General features: G+C 45.5%; 2 protein-coding genes across 15 annotated transcripts in view; one reads left to right on the plus strand and one right to left on the minus strand.

The window, feature by feature from the left end:
• LCOR (ligand dependent nuclear receptor corepressor) overlaps window positions 1–10,686 on the plus strand; it is a 155,193-nt gene extending 144,507 nt beyond the window's left edge. For all 11 annotated transcript variants that reach the window (XM_024253144.3, XM_024253147.3, XM_054521697.2 and 8 more), the window contains one exon: window positions 473–10,686. In XM_024253144.3, coding sequence (XP_024108912.2) covers window positions 473–4,814 — 4,342 coding nt within the window. In that variant the 3' untranslated portion in view covers window positions 4,815–10,686. The remainder of the gene's footprint in view (window positions 1–472) is intronic.
• Window positions 10,687–19,044: 8,358 nt separating this feature from the next.
• SLIT1 (slit guidance ligand 1) overlaps window positions 19,045–21,278 on the minus strand; it is a 186,297-nt gene continuing 184,063 nt past the window's right edge. For all 4 annotated transcript variants that reach the window (XM_054522715.2, XM_024253714.3, XM_054522714.2 and 1 more), the window contains one exon: window positions 19,045–20,964. In XM_054522715.2, coding sequence (XP_054378690.2) covers window positions 20,726–20,964 — 239 coding nt within the window. In that variant the 3' untranslated portion in view covers window positions 19,045–20,725. The remainder of the gene's footprint in view (window positions 20,965–21,278) is intronic.

Here is a 21,278-nt window from a genome sequence, read left to right on the forward strand (position 1 = left end):
AGTGTGGTCAAAATTTTAGTTTTTTGAAAAAAATGTATTTGCAGTATTTCTTCTCTTTAAGATAAAAATGATTTTTGAATGATTACTTTTAACATATGAAGAATATTGTCACTAAAATTTGAGGCTATAACAGGCTGACCTTATAATTAGGTAAATAATTCATATTTATTGAATCAAAAGTATATGAGCACATTTAGAAGCAGTTTTGGCCAAAGTACCGACCTCTTTATAATACAGATAGCCAGGCAAGGTGGCTTACACCTGTAATCCCAGCACTTTGGGAGGCTGAGGCAGGAGGATGTCTTTAGGCCAGGAGTTCAAGATCAGCCTGGCCAACATAGTGAGACCCTATATCTACAAAAAATAAAATAAATAAATAATAAAATGAATAACATCAGGAGAATTTTATAATGTAAAAATGGTTCTTTGGTAAATGACCATACTAATTCCTTCTTTCTCTTTCTCTGTCTAGTGAGAACTCAACAGAGGCAAAAGCAGTAGATTCTAACAATCAGTCGAAGTCCCCACTGGAGAAATTTATGGTCAAACTGTGTACTCATCATCAAAAGCAATTCATTCGTGTTCTGAACGACCTGTACACTGAATCTCAACCAGGCACTGAGGACCTGCAGCCTTCTGATTCTGGAGCAATGGATGTATCCACTTGCAATGCTGGCTGTGCCCAGCTCAGCACCAAACATAAGGAAAAAGATGCTCTGTGTCTTGATATGAAGTCTTCTGCTTCTGTAGATTTGTTCGTAGACTCGTCAGACTCTCGCAGCCCTCTACACTTGACGGAACAGACCCCGAAGGAGCCTCCTCCTGAGATAAACCCTGTAGATGGAAGAGAGAATGCCTTGACTGTTGTCCAGAAAGATTCCTCTGAACTTCCAACCACTAAACTGAATTCTATTAATAGCAGTTCAGTGGATAGTTTCACTCCGGGATACCTCACTGCATCTAATTGTTCCTCAGTGAACTTCCACCACATCCCTAAAAGCTTGGAGGGGCAAACCACTGGACAAGAGCAAGACATAAATGTGAACATATGTGAGGATGGTAAAGACCATATGCAGAGTTCAGCTTTAGTAGAAAGTCTAATTACAGTAAAAATGGCAGCTGAGAATAGTGAGGAGGGCAATACCTGTATTATTCCTCAAAGAAATTCGTTCAAAGCTTTATCAGAAGAGGCTTGGAACTCAGGGTTTATGGGGAACTCATCTAGAACTGCTGACAAAGAGAATACTTTACAGTGTCCAAAAACACCTTTGCGCCAGGATTTAGAGGCAAATGAACAAGATGCAAGGCCAAAGCAAGAGAACCATCTTCACTCTCTGGGAAGAAATAAGGTGGGTTACCATTTACATCCCAGTGATAAGGGCCAGTTTGATCATTCCAAAGATGGTTGGTTAGGCCCCGGCCCTATGCCAGCTGTACACAAAGCGGCAAATGGACACTCAAGAACCAAGATGATATCAACCTCCATTAAGACAGCTCGGAAAAGTAAAAGGGCATCAGGGCTGAGGATAAATGATTATGATAACCAGTGTGATGTTGTTTATATCAGTCAACCAATAACAGAATGCCACTTTGAGAATCAAAAATCAATATTATCTTCTCGGAAAACAGCCAGAAAGAGTACTCGAGGATACTTTTTCAATGGTGACTGTTGTGAGCTGCCAACTGTTCGTACACTGGCCAGAAATTTACACTCCCAGGAAAAAGCAAGCTGCTCAGCATTGGCATCAGAGGCAGTTTTCACTCCTAAGCAGACCCTTACAGTTCCAGCCCCTAGACATACAGTAGATGTGCAGCTTCCCAGAGAAGACAACCCTGAAGAATCTAGCAAGGAAATAACCTCTCACGAGGAAGGAGGTGGAGATGTTTCACCTGGAAAAGAACCTCAAGAGCCTGAGGTTTGCCCCACAAAGATTAAGCCGAATCTGAGCAGCTCCCCTAGGTCAGAGGAAACGACAGCCTCCAGCCTGGTGTGGCCTCTCCCCGCTCACCTTCCTGAAGAGGACTTGCCAGAAGGTGGCTCCACAGTCTCAGCTCCCACAGCAAGTGGGATGTCTTCTCCTGAACACGACCAACCACCACTTGCACTGTTGGATACGGAGGAGATGAGTGTACCCCAGGACTGTCACCTGCTTCCCTCCACTGAAAGCTTTTCCGGGGGAGGCAGTGAAGATGTCATTTCTAGGCCTCATTCTCCTCCTGAAACAGTCAGTAGAGAAGAAAGTCCTCAGTGCTCAGAAAATCAGAGTTCCCCAATGGGCTTGGAGCCCCCCATGAGTCTGGGAAAGGCTGAGGACAACCAAAGCATCAGTGCTGAGGTTGAGTCTGGAGACACCCAGGAGCTAAATGTCAACCCACTCTTGAAGGAAAGCAGCACTTTTACTGATGAAAACCCCAGTGAAACTGAGGCAAGTGAGGCAGCAGGTGGTACAGGAAAATTAGAGGGAGAGGACGATGATGTAAAATGCCTGTCAGAAAAAGACACGTGTAATACAAGCATTGACTTACTCGAAGAGAATTTGGACAAGAAGAAAAAAGGTAAAAAATTCCCTGAGGCCTCTGATAGGTGCCTAAGAAGTCAACTTTCGGATTCTTCCTCTGCTGACAGATGCCTAAGAAATCAGAGTTCAGATTCTTCCTCAGCTTGTCTTGAAATCAAAGTTCCTAAAAATCCTAGTGCAAAACGTTCAAAAAAAGAAGGGCACCCTGGTGGGACAACACCTAAGGGCCTTCCACCTGACAGTTTCCACACGGAAACTCTGGAGGACACAGAAAAGCCAAGTGTCAGTGAACGCCCCTCTGAGAAAGATGCCGAGCAGGAGGGCGAAGGCAGGGGGATCATCACCAGGCAGACTTTGAAAAACATGCTGGACAAAGAAGTCAAGGAGTTAGGAGGAGAGATTTTCCCCAGCAGGGACCCCATAACCGCAGCTGGACAGCCACTGCCTGGAGAGAGATTGGAAATCTATGTTCAGTCTAAAATGGATGAGAAGAATGCTCATATCCCCTCAGAAAGTATTGCTTGTAAGAGGGACCCAGAACAGGCAAAAGAAGAGCCAGGGCATATTCCCACACAGCATGTGGAGGAGGCTGTGAATGAGGTAGACAACGAAAACACCCAGCAGAAAGATAATGACAGTGATGCCCCATGCAGCTCTCCTGGGTTGTCGAGTAGTGGAAGTGGTGATGCTGCTAGGCCACCAAAATCGGTGCCAAGGCCTAAAAGATTGACCTCTTCAACTTACAACCTAAGACACGCTCATTCTCTGGGTTCCTTGGATGCTTCAAAAGTGACTTCAGAAAAGGAAGCTGCACAAGTAAACCCCATAATGCCAAAGGAAAATGGAGCTTCAGAGAGTGGAGACCCCCTAGATGAGGACGATGTTGACACTGTGGTAGATGAACAGCCAAAGTTTATGGAATGGTGTGCTGAGGAGGAGAACCAAGAGCTCATCGCCAACTTCAATGCCCAGTACATGAAAGTTCAGAAGGGCTGGATCCAGTTGGAGAAAGAAGGACAGCCAACACCAAGAGCAAGGAACAAATCAGATAAACTGAAAGAGATTTGGAAAAGCAAGAAAAGGTCACGGAAATGTAGGAATTCATTGGAGGGTCAGAAGTTTTCTCCTGTTCAGATGCTCTTTATGACAAACTTTAAATTATCTAATGTTTGTAAATGGTTCTTAGAGACAACTGAAACCCGGTCTCTAGTCATTGTGAAGAAGCTCAATACTCGCCTTCCAGGAGACGTTCCCCCTGTCAAGCATCCTCTTCAGAAATACGCTCCTTCCAGCCTATATCCCAGTTCACTACAGGCTGAGCGCTTGAAAAAGCACTTGAAGAAATTTCCTGGAGCTACCCCTGCTAAGAATAATTGGAAAATGCAGAAGCTCTGGGCTAAATTTCGAGAGAATCCTGATCAAGTGGAGCCAGAAGATGGCAGTGATGTCAGCCCCAGTCCTAATTCTGAAGACAGCATAGAGGAAGTCAAGGAAGATAGAAACAGCCATCCTCCAGCAAACCTGCCCACTCCAGCCAGTACCCGGATTCTTAGAAAATATTCCAATATTCGAGGAAAGCTCAGAGCCCAGCAACGTTTAATCAAGAATGAAAAAATGGAATGCCCAGATGCTCTGGCTGTGGAAAGTAAGCCAAGTCGTAAGAGTGTATGCATCAACCCTCTGATGTCCCCCAAGCTTGCCCTGCAAGTGGATGCAGATGGGTTTCCTGTTAAGCCCAAGAGTACTGAAGGAATGAAGGGAAGGAAAGGGAAGCAGGTGTCTGAAATCTTGCCTAAAGCAGAAGTTCAGAGTAAACGCAAGAGAACAGAAGGCAGCAGCCCTCCAGATAGTAAGAACAAGGGGCCTGCGGTGAAAGCCAGCAAAGAAAAGCATGCTGATGGAGCCACCAAAACCCCTGCTGCCAAGAGGCCAGCTGCAAGGGACAGAAGCAGCCAACCCCCCAAAAAGACATCTTTGAAAGAGAATAAAGTGAAGATCCCTAAAAAGTCCACTGGGAAGAGCTGCCCTCCCTCCAGGAAAGAAAAAGAGAATACAAACAAAAGGCCTTCCCAGTCTGTTGTCTCAGAAACACTGACAAAACCTGCAAAACAGAAGGGGGCCAGTGAATCCTCTTCAAGGCCTCAGAAAGCCACGAATAGGAAGCAGAGTAGTGGAAAGACTCGGGCCAGACCCTCAACGAAAACCCCAGAGAGCAGTGTAGCTCAGAGAAAGCGAAAGCTGAAGGCAAAGCTGGACTCTTCCCACAGCAAACGGAGGCGGCTGGATGCAAAGTGATTGGAAAGATGGTAGCCAAGAGTAAAACTGTTCTATAGAAGTAACCTTTTATTTTGCATTAACTAAATCTGCTTTTATAAGCTTATCAAGCCTTTCAAATTTACAGTTAATGGAGAACACCGTAATTTGAGATGTCAGAAAATGCATCTCAGATGGAGAAGGGAACTTGCAGAGTCCTTCTCTGAGGCTAAGGGAAGTTATATATTATATTCTGGTTGTTCCTTGGGTTTTAAACTTGGAACCAAGCAGTTTTCGTTTTTAAAAGTACAGTGCCTTATTTATCCTTTTTGTTTTTAAATTTACAAAAGCTAAAAAGCTGATCTATGTGATTAAAGGCTTGTATTTTATACTTGATGCACAAGCACTTGTACTGTAGCCGAGAAGACCACCATCATGCACATAAAAGGAGCTTTTCAGCAGCCACCCTGCAGCATCTGCCCACGAACAGATGCCCCTCTTTGCAAACCGCAGCAGTGAACTTCCCTCTCTGTCTTGTTTGTTTGTTTAGATGATGTTTGAAAGCTAAACCAAATCATTTTATGGTATGCAGAGGATTTATAATTATAAAAGATTACTATTTCTGTTACCCCCTTTTTAAAAAGATCATGTTCATTGTTGGTCCCTCCTCTCACCTTTGATGTTTTGTCATTTGAGAGCATGTATTCTAAATTATGTGCCCATGGGACAAGAGATATGTCACAAGTGTTAATTTTTGTTTACAACCTCTAAAAAATCATTTGCGTCCCCAAACTGTATTACTAATTCTCACCATCTTCTTCATTTCTGGTCTTGCTAGCACTCCTGCAAGGCTTCCATCCTACTTTGGGAGGAAAAAGCCTAGGATTTTTTTTTTTTCCATCTTGTAGCTGTAATTTGATGATCAGGATGAAAATGACTCATTTTCTTTCTTACCCAGAGTACTTCCATATTCAAAGAAAGCCGAACTATTATTTCCAGTAATAGAAAGGTTTAAGAATGTGTATGTCCATGTGTGTTTGGGTGCGTTTGCATGTGGTTATCAGCCACAAATGTCTCCCAATCCCAATTTTACAGTAAAATTTTTTCTTCCCCATGCAGTGTGCTTGGGTGTCCCTGAGTTGAGTAATTAGCAAAGGACAGGTGGTTTAAAAGTAGCCCAGTGTCTCTGTGAGCATCCCCAATACCACTTTGGTACCAGACTCAGAAAGATCTAAAACAGCACGGAGTTATGTAAAGGTTAGAGCAGCCTTGCAGTTAGAGGAAGCAGCTCCAGCATCTGTGAAGAGCCCACACACCCCCTACACCCAGAGCTGACGTTCAGCTGTATGCTTCAATGTGAATGTACTTGTTGGAGTAGATATTCATTCTGATTGATTAACACCATCCTGGTAGTTAAATGCTTGTAGTATCACTCCTGCCATGTCATGTCAGGCTCTATTCCGTGTCTCAGAAGTGAGAGCCACAATAGTTTAATGACTTTGTTTGCCTTTCCCAGGTGAAGCCTGAGACGGGCGCATTGGCTTCAACCTAGTGCCTGTGACCTTGCTCCATTATTATAGCGCGGCGTGTACTTGACTTTTCCATTGGGCCACTCTACAGAAAAAGGCTTGGTTGTTGAAGCCTCAGTCAGCTTCCTTAACCGGTTCTGTCACCAAAATTGGCTTGTATGAACAGCTGCTGCCCTGTCCTTTTTATTTAAAAATTTTCCATTTAGGTTGTTTCAGATCTCTTTAGATAAGCCCAGATGGACTTTTTTCATGCAAATCATGATAATACAGGCTTTCTACCCATTCTGTTAAAGGTTTGCTGTATATCATGGGAACTTCTGATGATCGGATAAGACTGGAGAAAAGTATTTGATTTGTGAGAAATTTAGAATTGTGTTGAATTTCATAGCTAGAGAAGCTTGCTGTCTTATGAAGCCCTGCTTTTTTTTCATGTCTTCTCTATCTGATGAGTCTTTTTTTTTTTCTTTCTAGTATCTTTGACTTTGGCCATTCAAGAGCTACCTACATTAATAAAACTGCTGAGTGTGTATGTTGGCAACCCTTTCTCAGCATTAAGTTGCACAGAGGCATTAATGTGTTTTGAATAGGTTCATTTAATCTTAAAAAATGGTTTTAAGGTTTTAAAAATATCTTTTCTTATAGTTGTCACTGGATATTGTGTTTGTGGTGACTTAAACAGCTGATGTTTGCCAATGTCAGGCATGCTGATTCCTGTACAGAAGAGGTGCTCCCTTGGCTGCATACAGACTACCTTGTAAGGTGCTTGGATTAGGTTAGGGAGAGGTGTAAGGTAGTAAGTAGGTGGAACTTTTCCAGTTCCAAGTTTGTAATTCATTCCATTCCTTTTCTAAGTTCTTTTTCATTTTTAAAAGCTCACTTAAAGATAATAGCCTTCTTTCCCATTCTAGGCTGTGTGTGAGAAAAGGTGTTAATGTGTATGTATGTATTTTATATACCTAACAATGCAATGGATCATCTTTAAAATCAACTTATACTTTATAATAAGGACATTTAAATAGACCAAGAGTCTACATAATTATGACACTTAAAAGTTTAGAATTTTTTATATTTGTTGAATCTCATTTTTGCTGATTCAGTTAATTTTGTTAATAGAAGAAAAAAAACAGCAAAACTTGAGGGCCAGTCCTGCAAGGCCCTTTGATACCTACAGCAGGTACTGGCAAAGCAGTTTCCCAGACACCTCCAAGCTCAGGTGTGGTATTGACTCATCTGTTATTGTTTTCCCTACCTTGCAAAAACCTTCTTCCCAGAGCCATCTTCAAGAATGGCTTACCACACCAGATGCAAAAGCAGTCCATCCCACATTCCGATTCCAAATCAGAAAGGAATTCTCCTGGGTGTACACTCGGTGAAGTGACTGTCCCAGTCTTGGGGCTGAAGTTGATGACCAAAGGACACTGGTGTTCTCTGAGTTTCTGGAGAAGCTGTAAGATGCCTGGGAAGCAATCACTGAAGCTCTGCCATAGCTCCCCTAGAGGAGGGCCCTCTTCAGGACACCCATCTTCTATCCCACGAGACTCCCTGCTATAGATGGACATGCAGGAGACCACTCCCTCACTTGGAGTCCTGAGCTCACCCCTAGCACTTCCTCAGACAGGTAACAATCTTGCAGCACAGCAGGAAGGTTGCGAACCTTTATTCTGCTCCTGAGGCTTCCTTCATGGGAATGCTATTAGTGTCTGTAAGTCACCAGTCGCTAGCCCCTTGGATTCCTTGTTAAAGACTTCTGTGCAGCCTTATCTAAAATGATAATCTTAGGCTATGAGTCTCCTGCTGTATTGTTCCTAAAATCGTATGGATAGAAGAGGTGCCCTTAGTCATCCCTTTACATATGTGGTGCTTTCTAATGGGATCTCTATGCATCACATACTATGCAGGTGAATTTCTCACTGTTCAGCTAGGTCATCAGTAAAAGGCATCACTTCAAGATAGTTACTTTGAGTTGAGGTTTGGCCTCTTTTCCTGCTTTGTAATGGGTTCCGTCGTGAGGGTGGGAGCTGTCATTCACATTTATGGGCAGCATTCCTGTTGATGAGTGGACCTAAGAGCCAAGTAGGAAAATATAGCATGCTATGTGATACAAGCTGGAGATGCTGTAGTGTTACTATCAGCAAGTTCTGTGCAGACTGCCTTTTGGATTCCAGATGATCTGTCAAGGGTCTGCCAACTGTGGGCTGGTCGCTTGTTTGTGTAAATAAAATGTGTTTGGAATATAGCCACACCCATTTTCTTAAGTACTGTCTGTGGCTGCTTTCGCACTGCAAGAGCAGAGTTGAGTAGCTGCGGCAGAGACCCGTGTGGCCCTTACAGCCTAAGATACTATCTGGACCTTCAGAAAACATCTGCTGATCCCTGCTTGAGAAAGTCATCCTTTTCGGGAACAAATATTCTTGATTTTCCTTCTCTCTTCTGCCCTTTTCTCTCTGTTCTTCTTTGTTTCCCATTTTCCTTGTCTCAATTTTGTTTGCTTTTCAAAGGAGACATGTTATATCGATATGTACTACTATCCCCTTAAACTTGAGCAACCTTAGCATTCCATCTTCTTTAAAAAAAAAAAAATCACAGTAGCCAAAATAAGGCCACCTTACCCTATGGAGCCAGAACCCATGAGCAAATAGGGATTCAGAGTTCTAAAATTATGTGGCCTGGGCCTCTCATTTCACTCACACGAAACTGACTCTGGCTTTATTTCTTGTTTATTAAAGTAAGCCAAGATTTTGTTTCTGGTAAAATTAGTTGAGACTACTTTAGTTGGACTTTTAGTCCTCTGAATGTCACATTTAGATATGGAAAATGTTTTTTCACAGAGTAGAAACAAAGTCTGATCACAGACCTAAAGCATTGTTTATTCTTATATAATATTTTGGCACTGATACCTTTTCAGCCACATACTTTCAAAATAATTTTATTCAAGGTAAGCCAACAAATAAAACATAGAGGCTTATGAAGTGCTTTAATAATGATTTAAAAAATTGGAGTTATAACCAGAGTATGACTGAAAAGCTATTATAGTCTTCCTCCTTTTCCAAAAACTCAAGGATAAGGATATATATATATATATATATATATATTTTTTTTTTTTTTTTTTTTTTTTTTAATAGAGACGAGGTTACGCTATGTTGCCGAGGCTGGTCTGAAACTCCTGGCCTCAAGCAGTGCTCCCACCTCAGCCTCCCAAAGTGCTGGGATTACAAGTGAGCCACCGCACCAACACAAGTATGAGTTTCTATGCTTTTTTTTTTTAAATGTGATTCAATGTCCTGTCAGTGAAAAATTTTTGTCAGTGGCCCCAAATCACTGATCGTTTTAGTTGTTTTGAAACAATTATCATTTTGAATTCTTAGTATTACTTTGATGTCTTATTATGACTTGATATCCACTGAAATACTGGAATTTTTTTAAAGTATAAAATCAGTCTGTGTAAGGCAGTCTTCATATCCTAGCAGTAAGTGCTATTCCCCATGCTTGCTCTCAAATCCTTTTGAGGGGAAAAATAACAAGATTATTGTATTTAAAATGAGCAGAATTGTGGGAGGGCCTTCCCCCGCTCTGCCCCCAGACAGGGTCTCACTCCGTCGCCCCAGGCTGGAGTGCAATGGGCATGTAGTCTTATCTATTAGGGTATGTAGTTTAAAAGTGCAGTTTTTTAAAAGTATAGTCTTCATTTTTATGACGCCCACTGCAGGCTCAAAGAGATTTTCACACCTCAGCCTCCTGAGCAGCTGGGACTACAGGTGCATGCCACCACACCCAGTTAATTTTTTTTTTTTTTTTCCATTTTAGCAGAAATGAGGTCTCGCTGTGTTGCCTAGACTGGGAAGTCTTTTGAGGCAGCCTTCAATATAATTCATCCTTTGAAACATCAGAACAGAGTCCTGTATTCTACAATGGATGGATTGGAAGACTTGAGGGTCCAGTCTCTTTCCTTTTTAGGTAATTAGACTCAGGCAGAAACTCAGAGCTCTCAGGGCTTTGCTGTGCTGTGCTGTGTCATGCCATCCTGGGGCCCGGGGAACCACCCTGAGCACTTTGTGGAGTGTGTCCTTGCTCAGGCTTTTGCCTTAGGATTGAACCGAAGCTGCTCAGTTCCTTCCACTTACCTCCTCTCTGTCTGATCTTCCTTTTCCCAGAGCCTCAGTGCTCAGGAGATGTCCTTTGCTCCATCCTTCAGAGGGGCAGTTGTGTGATTATGCTGCCGGGTGAGCACAGACACATATACTTTCTCCCCTAGCTGGGGCCATCCCACACGGGGTGCTCAGTATGCATGCCTCATGAAAGCATAGACTGTCCATTTAAAAAAAAAAAAAAATCAGGTACTCATGGTATTACAATATGCCAGGGGTTGGACAAATGGATTTTTTTACCCTTTTTTAAAGGGTTATGTAAAAAAAAAAAAAAAAAAAAAGCGACTATATGTGGCCCACATAGCCTGAAATATTTACTTCCTGACCTTTTTGTAGAAAAGCTCTACTGATCCTTATAGTAGTCATTAAAGATCAAATTGTGTAGACAGGCACAACTTTTTTTTTCATATACTCCAACATTTTTTCATATAGTCCAGCAATTCTTTTAGATTTTAGAGTATCTTGCCTGTTCATCTCAGTACACAGCTGCTGTTACAGATTATTCCTGAATAATGCTTTTGCGTTAAGAAAAATTATCCCCCTTTGCCGATTGTCTACTTATTAATAAATTGTGGGCATGTGATCATATCTATTAGGGTATGTAGTAAAAACTAAAAGTGCAGTCTTTACAGTCTTCATTTTATGAATCAGAGTGAACTTGACTGTGGTAGACATTCCATTAACAGCAGTTCAGCGCAAACAAATTACTCATGAACTTAAAGCCAAGAATAGTGCCTCTCCCTGAAAGTATGCGATGTGTTGGTTTTACCCCTAGAACCCTTCATTTCTCTTTTGTATCATATACTTGAAGGTTTCTCACTTTTCAAGCTCTGGTCGTGATATGAGAACATAAATGCCTGGTGTTTGCCTGTTTGACTTTCGAGTGCAGACCACACATTCTCTTAAAAATACCAGCATGTCTGTGGCATCTTGTCAGGACACTGGCAGCTTTAGACAGAACAAGTTCAGGGCTCTCCAGCCCAGCCCGAGTCACCTGCTCGTTCTGAGGAGCCACCCTTGGCACCTTGCCCTTCCTTCTCTTGCCTCTGCTTATGCCGCCAGCACCCTTCCAGGAGGCATATTCTCTGGGACAGTCCCCCACTTCCCCAGTGTGGCCCTGAACACAAATTTGTCACATTAGAAGCATTTTTCTCTCAAAACTCTATTTTCCTCTAGTATTTAGTTGTTGGGTTTAAATGCTATTCAATATATCCACTTTTTTTTTAACCCCAGTTTTCTGTGATCTGCACCTCATAGTTGTCTTGTAGCTAAAGCAGAGGTATTTGGGAGCTAATTTTTGGGAAAGAGAGTATACCAACAAGATTTGCATAATTTTGTATATTTATACCACAGGTAGGGATTATTTTTAGAGTCACTATAGCTTAAGGTTATTGATTTCACTAGTGTGGTTTCTGCATTCTAAATAGTTGTCGGAGACTGTGTTAGTAACTGGTTTCAAATACATATATATAATATTTATACACACCACTGTGGAATTTATTTCACTGTGTAAATAGTGATATTTTCCTGTTCAGATACTTCTATAGAAAGTATTTATTTTAACAAAAAAATTAACTGTCAAAAGGGCTTTCCAAAAATTGTTCTTTCTAGCCACCCATCCTCCCCAGCTACCATGCTCAACCATTGAGCCCCCAAACAACAGTGAGAGCAGAAAGGTGTGGCCTTGAAACCTTCACTGTATTTGGATAGATGCAACAGAAGTGCATCTCCCCCACTGTAACCCCGTCCCACAACAAAGTGGGACTCCCATCGTGGGTATGGCTGTGCCAGGCATGGCATCTGGTGTGCCCCACACAGCCTACTTCTTGCATGCACAGTTGGTACATTCAGCTGTACACTTAACAGCCTGTACAGGAAAATGAGCCTTAGTTGTAGCCCCAAGGAAATCCAAACCCATGCTTGTGAGATATGGAGAAACCACTGGTTGCCTAGAGAAAGCATTAAGGTGTATTTCCAGTTCCCCTTTCATGTTGGTGAAAGACACCTATTCACACTCTAATTAATCATGGGAGATAAGCATGTTACCTTCTGCACCTTGACTTTGCTTGTGAGCACCTGGCTCCTCCTCCTCCTCCTCCCCTCTCTCCCAGTCTCAGTGTGCATCTGTGCAGATGTGGGCCAGTCCCCCTGTAACCGGTGGTTACAGAATGATACCATCTGTTCTAAGATGTGGTCAGCTTTACTTCTCAGGAGTCCTGTCCTACAATTCAGAGCACCCCTAGATGGGATGGAACCAGTGCTTTATGATCATGTTCCTCTTCCCTGTGCCCTGTCCTTGGGCACCCCCGTGTTAGTGATGATCCTCATTGTGCAGGGCTGGCTGGACTGAGAATTGCAACTCCAGGACAGCAGGGAGCTTTGGGACTAGGCACGCAGGGGTTTTGTCATCCATTTGAACCATAATTTGCATATTTTCTTACGGCCTCCCTTTGTCTTTTCTAAACGAATGAGGCAGACACTTGAACAGTAATGCTGGAGAATGTTTTTTCTAGGAGACTTTGTAAGCAAATCTGATTTTAAGATGAAATGTGAATGAGAAACTAGGTGCCAGGGAATTTAGCACTGAACTAGACAGAACTTTTTTAACTTTGCAGGAAGAAATAAATTTTGCTCTCGTCTAAATGTTCACAAGAAGTAATGTTGTAAATAGTTTTCTAAAAATATTTATTACCTGTGCTGTATACAAATTCATGTTCTGAGTGATGTTGGTTTGCATTGTAGTATTATAGAATATATTTTGAGCAGTGGACTTCCTTTCATAACACAGTTCACACATGGAGAAAGAACAAAAACCAGCAGGTTGAGAGCTGTTTGGGGCCTTTGATCTGTAATGTTACATCAAATCTAAGCTTTAACTGCCCCCTCTTCTCATCTGGTTATGTTATATTATATATATATTTTATATATATATAGGTGTATGATAAACTGGTCAGTGGTCAGTACCCAGATCTGCAGAGCAGATTTCCAGGTGTTCTTTCTGATGTGTTGCCCATAAGCAATAAGATCCTAGGTAATAACATTTATTCCAGGGCCCACATTGGCCCTTGTCTCAGAGGATAGGGTGGGGGTAGAACAGCTCTTGCTAAGACCTCTTGCCTTTGCCGGAGAGGTTGCTGTACTTGAATTTTTGCTTCTGTTTGTCTGCACGCTCCTTCATGTCATGGAACTCTAGCAATGGATGAGAAATCTGCCAGCACCAGACACATCAAAATTGGGCACGTAGAGGAAAATTTTGCAATTTTTCATGAATTTGTAGGGTTTCCAGAATCTAGTTGAGGCAAAGCTCATTTGGCTATAGAGTAAATGTAAGACTTGTTACAATAGAAATTTAAGTGGCCAGTTCAATGTCCTTTGACTATATTTGACCTACCTTTAAAACCTAGCCCATTTCATATCAGCCTTTTCTGTGCCTGGGCTTGAAATGTCTAAAGCTGCCTTCGTGTCTGGGATTACACCATGTAGGTCAGTATAAAGAGGGCAGTCACTCCTCCATTTCTCCCAGCGTGTCCAGTTCAGCAGATTTCTAAAGCTGTTAAGCAGCCTCTCTTTTTGACCGTCCTAAACTTTGTGAAAATAAATACCCCACACCCAGATAACCATTAATAGAAGTAATGTAGTTTTTTAGGCTTTTGGAATATGTCTTCTCTTTTGTATTTATGATGGTGTTTGGAATTTTTCACTAGTGTTTTTTTAGACTGAAGTGGGTGCATTAGGATAAAACTTTCCCTTGCTGAGCCTGAAGGCAAGCAAGAGGGAAGAAACTGACCTGTATTGTATCATTGGGGAGGTGACTACTTCTTGTGGTGGTAGGGGGTGGGGGGAATGGGGCATTGTAGATTATGTGGGGGTACAATAGAATTCTGGCCTGAGGCTCCCCAAGTCTTATTACCTTGTATGAAAAATCCCCATATTAGCCTCACTTAATCTTAATAGAAGCCTGCTGTTTACCCTCAGGGAACAAGTAGTTTTCAAAATTGAGCTCCTCCAAGGTCATTGGCCAATGCTGTGTGCAAGCATTGGTCATTTTTGTAAACTCATGGCATTATTTCCTCATATGCATTATGATACTAAGAAATTCAACCCCAACCTGTATGAAAAGCACAGCCCAGGGCCCTAATTGAGGCTAGCATGAATGCCTTTGAGGGGCCAGGGGGCCATAGGAGGCCCATGCAATTTAACTGAAGCTCAGGTGCCACGTTGGATTTTTATTCTTATTAGGCTGCAACCTTTCTGAATGAGTTTAGGGCAGGGGCTGCTGATCCGGCTGTGGATTCAGGGAGCTCTAAAATGAATCTCTACCGTTCCTTTAAAGGTCTTTCTGGTTCCTCCCAGTGTTGTCATTGCTGAGGTCGATCTCGTAGTTGTTCAGTTGTGCTCTTTTTGCTGTCTTGTGAGTCTTAGCCAGTGATCCAGCTGCCCAAGGACAGGGCCTCCAGAGGGCCTAGCACCCTGCTGGTACCAAGCGTGTGCTCCTGGCCTGTGTGACAGTGTCTTTCCAGAAGCAGTGAAATGAGAAATTCTGCAAGTGGCCACCCGGAAGATCAGTCTGTATCTCTTGGGCCTGGATTTCTACTATGTTAGTGAGTGTAGGAATATACTGTGTCTTTAATGGATGAAAATTCAATGTATGCTGTGAATTTGTTGGTTTGAAACATTGAAATTTTTCATTAGACAATGTTTACATACCTCACCTGAAGAACCTTTGAGAGTGTATATATAAAATTTTAAAATATATTAAGTTGCTTTAAAACAATATGTATAGCTATAAAAGTTGGAGTTATTTTAACTTTGAATATGTACCAAGTCTCTTAAATATTGAAATCTTGTAGACTTCTTGTGCTTCTGTGTTTTGCTTTCCTATCAGGCCATGTAGGAAACTGTGTTCTTGTTATTGGTAGAGGGGCCCTCACTGAAATCCAAGCTTGGAAGGATTTCCTGTGTTCTTTCAGATTCTCTTGTTTGGTTTTGAAGGATGGGGTGTGGAGCCAGAGGATGTGTGGGAGGGGTTTCTCTAACATTGACTTCTATTCCATGAGCTTTTTCAAGGCGCTTATTTTATGGCAGCGTATTAAACTTCTTTGATATTCAAGCGTGTCTGTGTAGTCACTGAAGAGGGCACAGAACGCCTTGGAGCCAGGCATTCAACTTGCAGCCTAAGGCAAAATTGATGAGTTGCCAGAAGGAACCACAAAGCAATGCTTCCACCAAGTGTCAGGGCTTAGAGAAACCTTGTTTGCTAATGTAAGTAATAAATCATTTTGTGAGTTCTGCCTAACTTCAGGGAAAAGAAAAGGCAGTGGAGGAATCCTTGAGATTCCCATGGCAGGGTTGGAAAGGTGCCAGCATTTCATCCTGAGGGGCAGGGAGCAATGGAGGGCAAACTCCTGACCTCAGGCTAGCCACTGGGAGTGTGCAGGCCACAGGCCAGGGCTGCCCCAGCTCTCAATGCCCTTGTTGGAGTATGACAGTAAAAGTCCTTCCATTTGCTAGCCTCATGAGTTTTTCATTATATTCTTTCAACTCTGCTTGAAGTGGGTCAGCGTAAGGGCCCACAAGCAGCCCATCTTGACTGTGCCATCACTGTGCAGAACCACATCCAGCAAAAATAACCCCACAGCTGACTGCCAGGCCACCCCTCTGAATCTGAATTTGAAAGATTACTTCATTCCAGATTAGTTGTTTTCATTGTTAAGATAGACCTCTTTTCCTCCAGTAGTCATCCTGTAGTGGAATAATGAAAATACTGACCCAAGAGGTGCAGACTGGCTGCCTTGGGGTGAGGGGACATCTCAAAAATTAACTCTGAGGGCTTTGGGCTTAGGGATGATAGAGATGTGTCATCACCAATCTCAGGAAAACTTGGCAGCTCTAGTAATCAGGATGTCGCCTGTTGGAAGTCTGGGCACTGCTTTTTGGCCTCCACCCTCCCAACCAAGCCCGGCTGTGCCCATTCCCTTGGCTGGGGATTTCCCTTTAGCAGTGAAATTTGCCACTGATTTTACTTTAACTCAGAAATAGCAAACTGGTGGCCTACAGATGTGTTTTCTTTAGCCTAGTGTTTAAAAAAATACTTCATGAGCTTTTTTTAAACATAAAGATTGAGAGTTCTGACTTAAAAAAAAAAATAAAAAGATGAAGATTTGACAGAATTAACTCACGGTAAGAGTCAGCTGGCATGAGATTGGAAAACGTGCCTTTCAGGTCACCACAGCTCCTGACTGTCAGTTCCCATTTGTCACCGTTTCTTCACGGCAGGGGAATGGGTCTGTGTACGCGCTGCCTTATCAGAAGTGACAGCCAGGTGACTGACAGGTAACCAACTGGCCTTGTGAGACAGGAGCATCCAACCCCATTGGAACACATTTTCTCTCCTGCACACTGTTCATTACATTTCCTCCAAAGTCCCAGATTTTTTTGAAGGCACTGAAGTTATATCAACTGGCCACTTTCAAGATGATCCATGTGCTGTTAAGGTGTGGCTTGTGTGACCATTGCCCTGGCCCAATTTTCCACAGAAACCTGTCCATGGTCCTGGCTCAGGCTTCCAGTTAGTGTCAGTGACCCTGCCCAGCCTGCCTGCCCGGGCCTGGCCTTACCCAGACATCCATCCTGAGTCCTATAAAATTGTGCTTGCACTGTTCTCGTCTGAATGGTGACAGAGCCACTGCAGACCTATGTGTGCCTGCTTTCTCCACCAATTTCTAAGAGCCACTGCAGACCTATGTGTGCCTGCTTTCTCCACCAATTTCTAAGAGCCACTGTGCTAGGGACAGGAAAGTGAACTTCACAGGGCATCTGAGAAGTCACACTATTGATTGCCCTGATGGCTCCGAAACCCTTAGAGCCAGATTAAAGATGGGTGTGGCTCTGTGCTCAAACTTAAAGAATGTCCATGTCACGGCAATTACTTGAAGGGCAATGAGGATGAGCAGCCTCCCCAGCTCGGCCGTGCACTGACAGACCCCGGGGGGTGTCCCCCAGCCCTCTCCCAGGAACCCCCTCCTTCAGGAGGAATGGACTTCAGGAAGAGCAGGGAGTTCCAGGGACAGACATCCTACGTGTGTAGCCCCTTGGAGACATCCCTGGATGGTGGCCCGTATGTGATCAGCCCAGAAGCCCTAGGAGAGAATGCCAGCAGCACCCGGCCCGCCCTCGGTGGAGAAAAGGAGACCAACAAGGCAGAGTGAATCAATGTCATGTTCACATGGAAGACAATAGACAATATCGACATAGCCTAAAACAATACTTCCAGGGCAGGTGCAGCTCCCTCATGGGCCTGTTCTAAACCAGCCTCTAGGAGTCGATCCAAACAAGACTACAGAAACCCCCAACAAAACGTGCCACGACCACATAGCATCTGAAAGGCAAAACAAGACGCTGGATGTTGACTTTAACATATAAAAATACTATAACAAAATGAAATACAAATATATATTAGAATCTGTAAGTATTCTGTATAAAGAGATACTTTTGCGGTTAGGCTACCAGCAGGCAAAGAGGAGACAAAGTCCAGCCTTTTCCACTTCCTGACACCTTCACCGGGAGCCCCAGCCCTGTTGCCAGTGGTGTTGCAAGGCCACAGCTCCCTCGGGACGCACCCTGCTGTATCTCTTCATGCCTAAAATGCAGAGCGAACTAGGGGTCTTCACAAAGGGGGACAAGATGTGGAGAGAGGACTTCTCAGAGGGGTGATTTTGCTGTAGCCGCCTTCCGGACTTTCAAGCGGAGTGTGACCAGGCAACGTGAGTGCTGACTCAGGTCCTTAGCAACTCGCTGGTTGATGGCCAAGTTGGAGAAAAAGTTGATCCTGGGGCACACAGCTCTCACATCATCTCATGTGGATTCCAATCCTCAGACTGCACCAAGGTCAGCGCTGCTGTGCTAGGAGGCTGGGCCTTGTGGTGGGGCCGGTCAGGGGAGCCTTAAGCTCACATGGTGCTCCCTGGGAACAAACATGCCAGCCGCTCACCTCCCAGCCCCATGGCGCTGGGTGAGGGGTGAGCATCACCTGTCTACAGGTGCCCTTTCCACCTCCTGCAGAATGAAGAGGCCTCCTGCCAGCCAGTGCCCTTCAAGCCTGGGAATTGGTTTCTCCAGGGTGGTGGGGAATGGTGGTGGCCAGGGAAGCTATCTTTCTCAGGGTTGGTGAGTCCCAGAGCACCTTTCTTCCAGGGAAGTGGCAAGCTAGCTGCCCTTGAGCTTTTCTGCCCTATCCAGCCCGGTGCAGATGCTCTGCAGGGTCCCACGGTGGCCTGGAAACTCAAAGTAAGAGAGGGATGCCATGTGGGCCTGGGAGAAGCCCCATGAGGCCCAGGCTGCGGTCTACTTGGGGGTGGGGGCAGGCATTGTGGCCTTGCTCAGAGCTCCAAGCAAGTAGATCCCAGCCCCCTGGTGAGGGGCAGATCCTGCCATGAGGACACCTCCCACATTGGGCAGGGCACTGCCCTCTTCCCATCACAGGGACCCCAGGACTCAGTTGCTAGATTGAGTCCCCGTGGCATGGGACATACCAGGCACCCTCTACCCCAGCTCTAGCCTTCTAATCAGCATCAAGGGCTCCCCTCACTGCCCTGGACGGGGGACATGGGCAGGGGACACGGACACAATGCCACTCTGAGCCTCACCTGAACATACACCCAGCCATGCCTCCTGGTCACAGGTGGAGGGAGCCAGGGCAGGGACATGCTCACCCCCCGTTGCCCACCAGAACCCCCCCCCCCAGGGGTGTGCCCTCTTGGTGAGCCCTCTGGGGAAGGAGAGTGCAACTTTGCCTCCCTTTAGCCCATTCACAGTTTGGCCTCACAAACCATCTTTCTACATTTTCACTGTGTATGGAAGAGAAGACAACACAGTCAGGCAATCATATATTCAGCGCCTCTTCCACCACTGGCTCCTTCGTTGCCAGCAACCCCCTGGCCTGGGCTGCTGTCTGTGGCTGGAGCCCCCACTCAGCTCAACTCTTCCCGGGCATCCTGGTCATTCCTGCGATGCTCTGGGATGAGTTCACATCTGTCCATTAGGCCAGAACGTCCACAGTCCCCAGCCCCGGGTTAGGCACATAAATACTTATTGATGATGTGATCAATGAAGATAGGTCTTCTAACTCCTCTGGCCTCCCAAGACCACAGTGGGGGAGTCTACACTGTTCCTTTAGTCATCCCGCTCCCCACCTCTGGCCATTTTACAGCTGAGGAACCCGCGGCCCAGGCGGGGAGAAGTTTGCCCCGAGTGATAGAGCCAGCGGGGACTTCCCAATACCTGGAGCACTATCCCTTCCACTGCTCCCTACTGGCCTGCGGTGTGAAGGACTCTGAACCAGCTGCTCCCTGGTCAAGCACCCTGGCCCAGACCCTCACACCCAGTCCCTCTGCCAATAGGTCACCAACAGCTTGTGCCTGACTAGTGGCTGGAGAAGCCCAGGACCAGTGCTCCTTCTGTGGCCAGTGTCTGGAGGCAGATGATGTTTGTTTACCTAGAGCAAAGAACCCTCTGCCCTCTTTAGTGGGGTCTGCCACCCTGAGCAGCCCCTGTGGCTGTTTCCTCCACATAAGCCCTCCTTGCAGCTACAGTAGTCATCCTAGAACTTTAGGATTCAGCGGCCTGGTCCTAAGAACCACCTCCACCCACAGCCTCATTCCCAAGCAGTGGCTGCAGAGCTGCCAGTCAGCCCAGGGGGGAAGCGTCCGACCCTCCCTGGACAGCAGGAGGCGGCCACCCCCGCTCCAGAACTTGGCCTACCACCAGCAGATTCTGTAGCAGCAGAATGAACCAGGCTGGCTTCCCGGGGAGGCTGGAGTACTTCATGGTTGCCCGCAGAGGGGTAAGAGGCTTCCGGGGCCACAGACCCAGCTCCAAGCCAGCCTGGGCCACAGGCCAAAGGGAAGGGTTGGTTTGGAAGGCTGTCATTTTTCTTCTCCAGACTCAGGTAGCAGGTAAAGAGGGGTGTCATCGTTCTGCACTTCTTGGCCTGACCTCACGCACACATTCATTCAACAAATATTTATTAAGCGCCTATTTGTGCAAGGCACTTCCGGAGAGGGCAGCCCGCAGCTCAGGCCTTGCCCATCCCCGCTGCCCCCAGCTATGGCGCAATTTGCTTTTAAAAGGCTGCTCTGGCACCACCCCACCCAGGAGGGCCCAGCTGCCCAGGAGCCGTCCTGTGATGACCTGCACCCCAGCCCAGCTGCTGGCGACTGTCTCTGCTGCTGTGGCGGCTGGGGCCCCTTGCCCGCCCTCACCCGCCTGTCCACGCCCAGCGCTATGCGCAGAGGGCACAGCCACACTTGGTGGGCTTTTCCACCTCCTCGGCAAAAGAGGTCCCATCGCTGCACTCAAAGGTGAACTTCCTCCGCTTCAGCCGAAGGCCCTGGCAGCAGCCCTGGCCTGGGCACGAGCCCCGGCACTCCACCCATGACAGGGGACGCGTGGTCTGGCAGATGGCATAGCCCCTCTGGACCTGGTGAAAGTCCCGGACAGGGTCCCCCCGGCACTCGGACTCTGGATGGGACAGACACCAAGAGAAAGCCTCAGGGCACACCCATGGGCGAGCTGCTGCCTCCAGGGAGGCAGGAGGAAGAGGAGGAGGAGGGCAGCATCTGTGGGGTGGATCCTTTGGCTCTCAGACCCCACCTCTGTCCCCAGGATACTTCCGCCTCCCACTGACACGCACAAGCTTCCTCCCAGGGCCTACAGTCTGGTCCTAGCGTCAGGGCTCTCCAGGACAGATTGAACTGCTGGAGGGAGTGGGGGTCCCCATTGCTAGAGGTGTGCAAGAGAGGCTGGAGGCCCTGGGGGCAATAACATTATGAAAA

This window comes from Pongo abelii, chromosome 8, assembly GCF_028885655.2.
Source record: "Pongo abelii isolate AG06213 chromosome 8, NHGRI_mPonAbe1-v2.0_pri, whole genome shotgun sequence".
In the NCBI taxonomy this organism is placed as follows: domain Eukaryota; kingdom Metazoa; phylum Chordata; class Mammalia; order Primates; family Hominidae; genus Pongo; species Pongo abelii.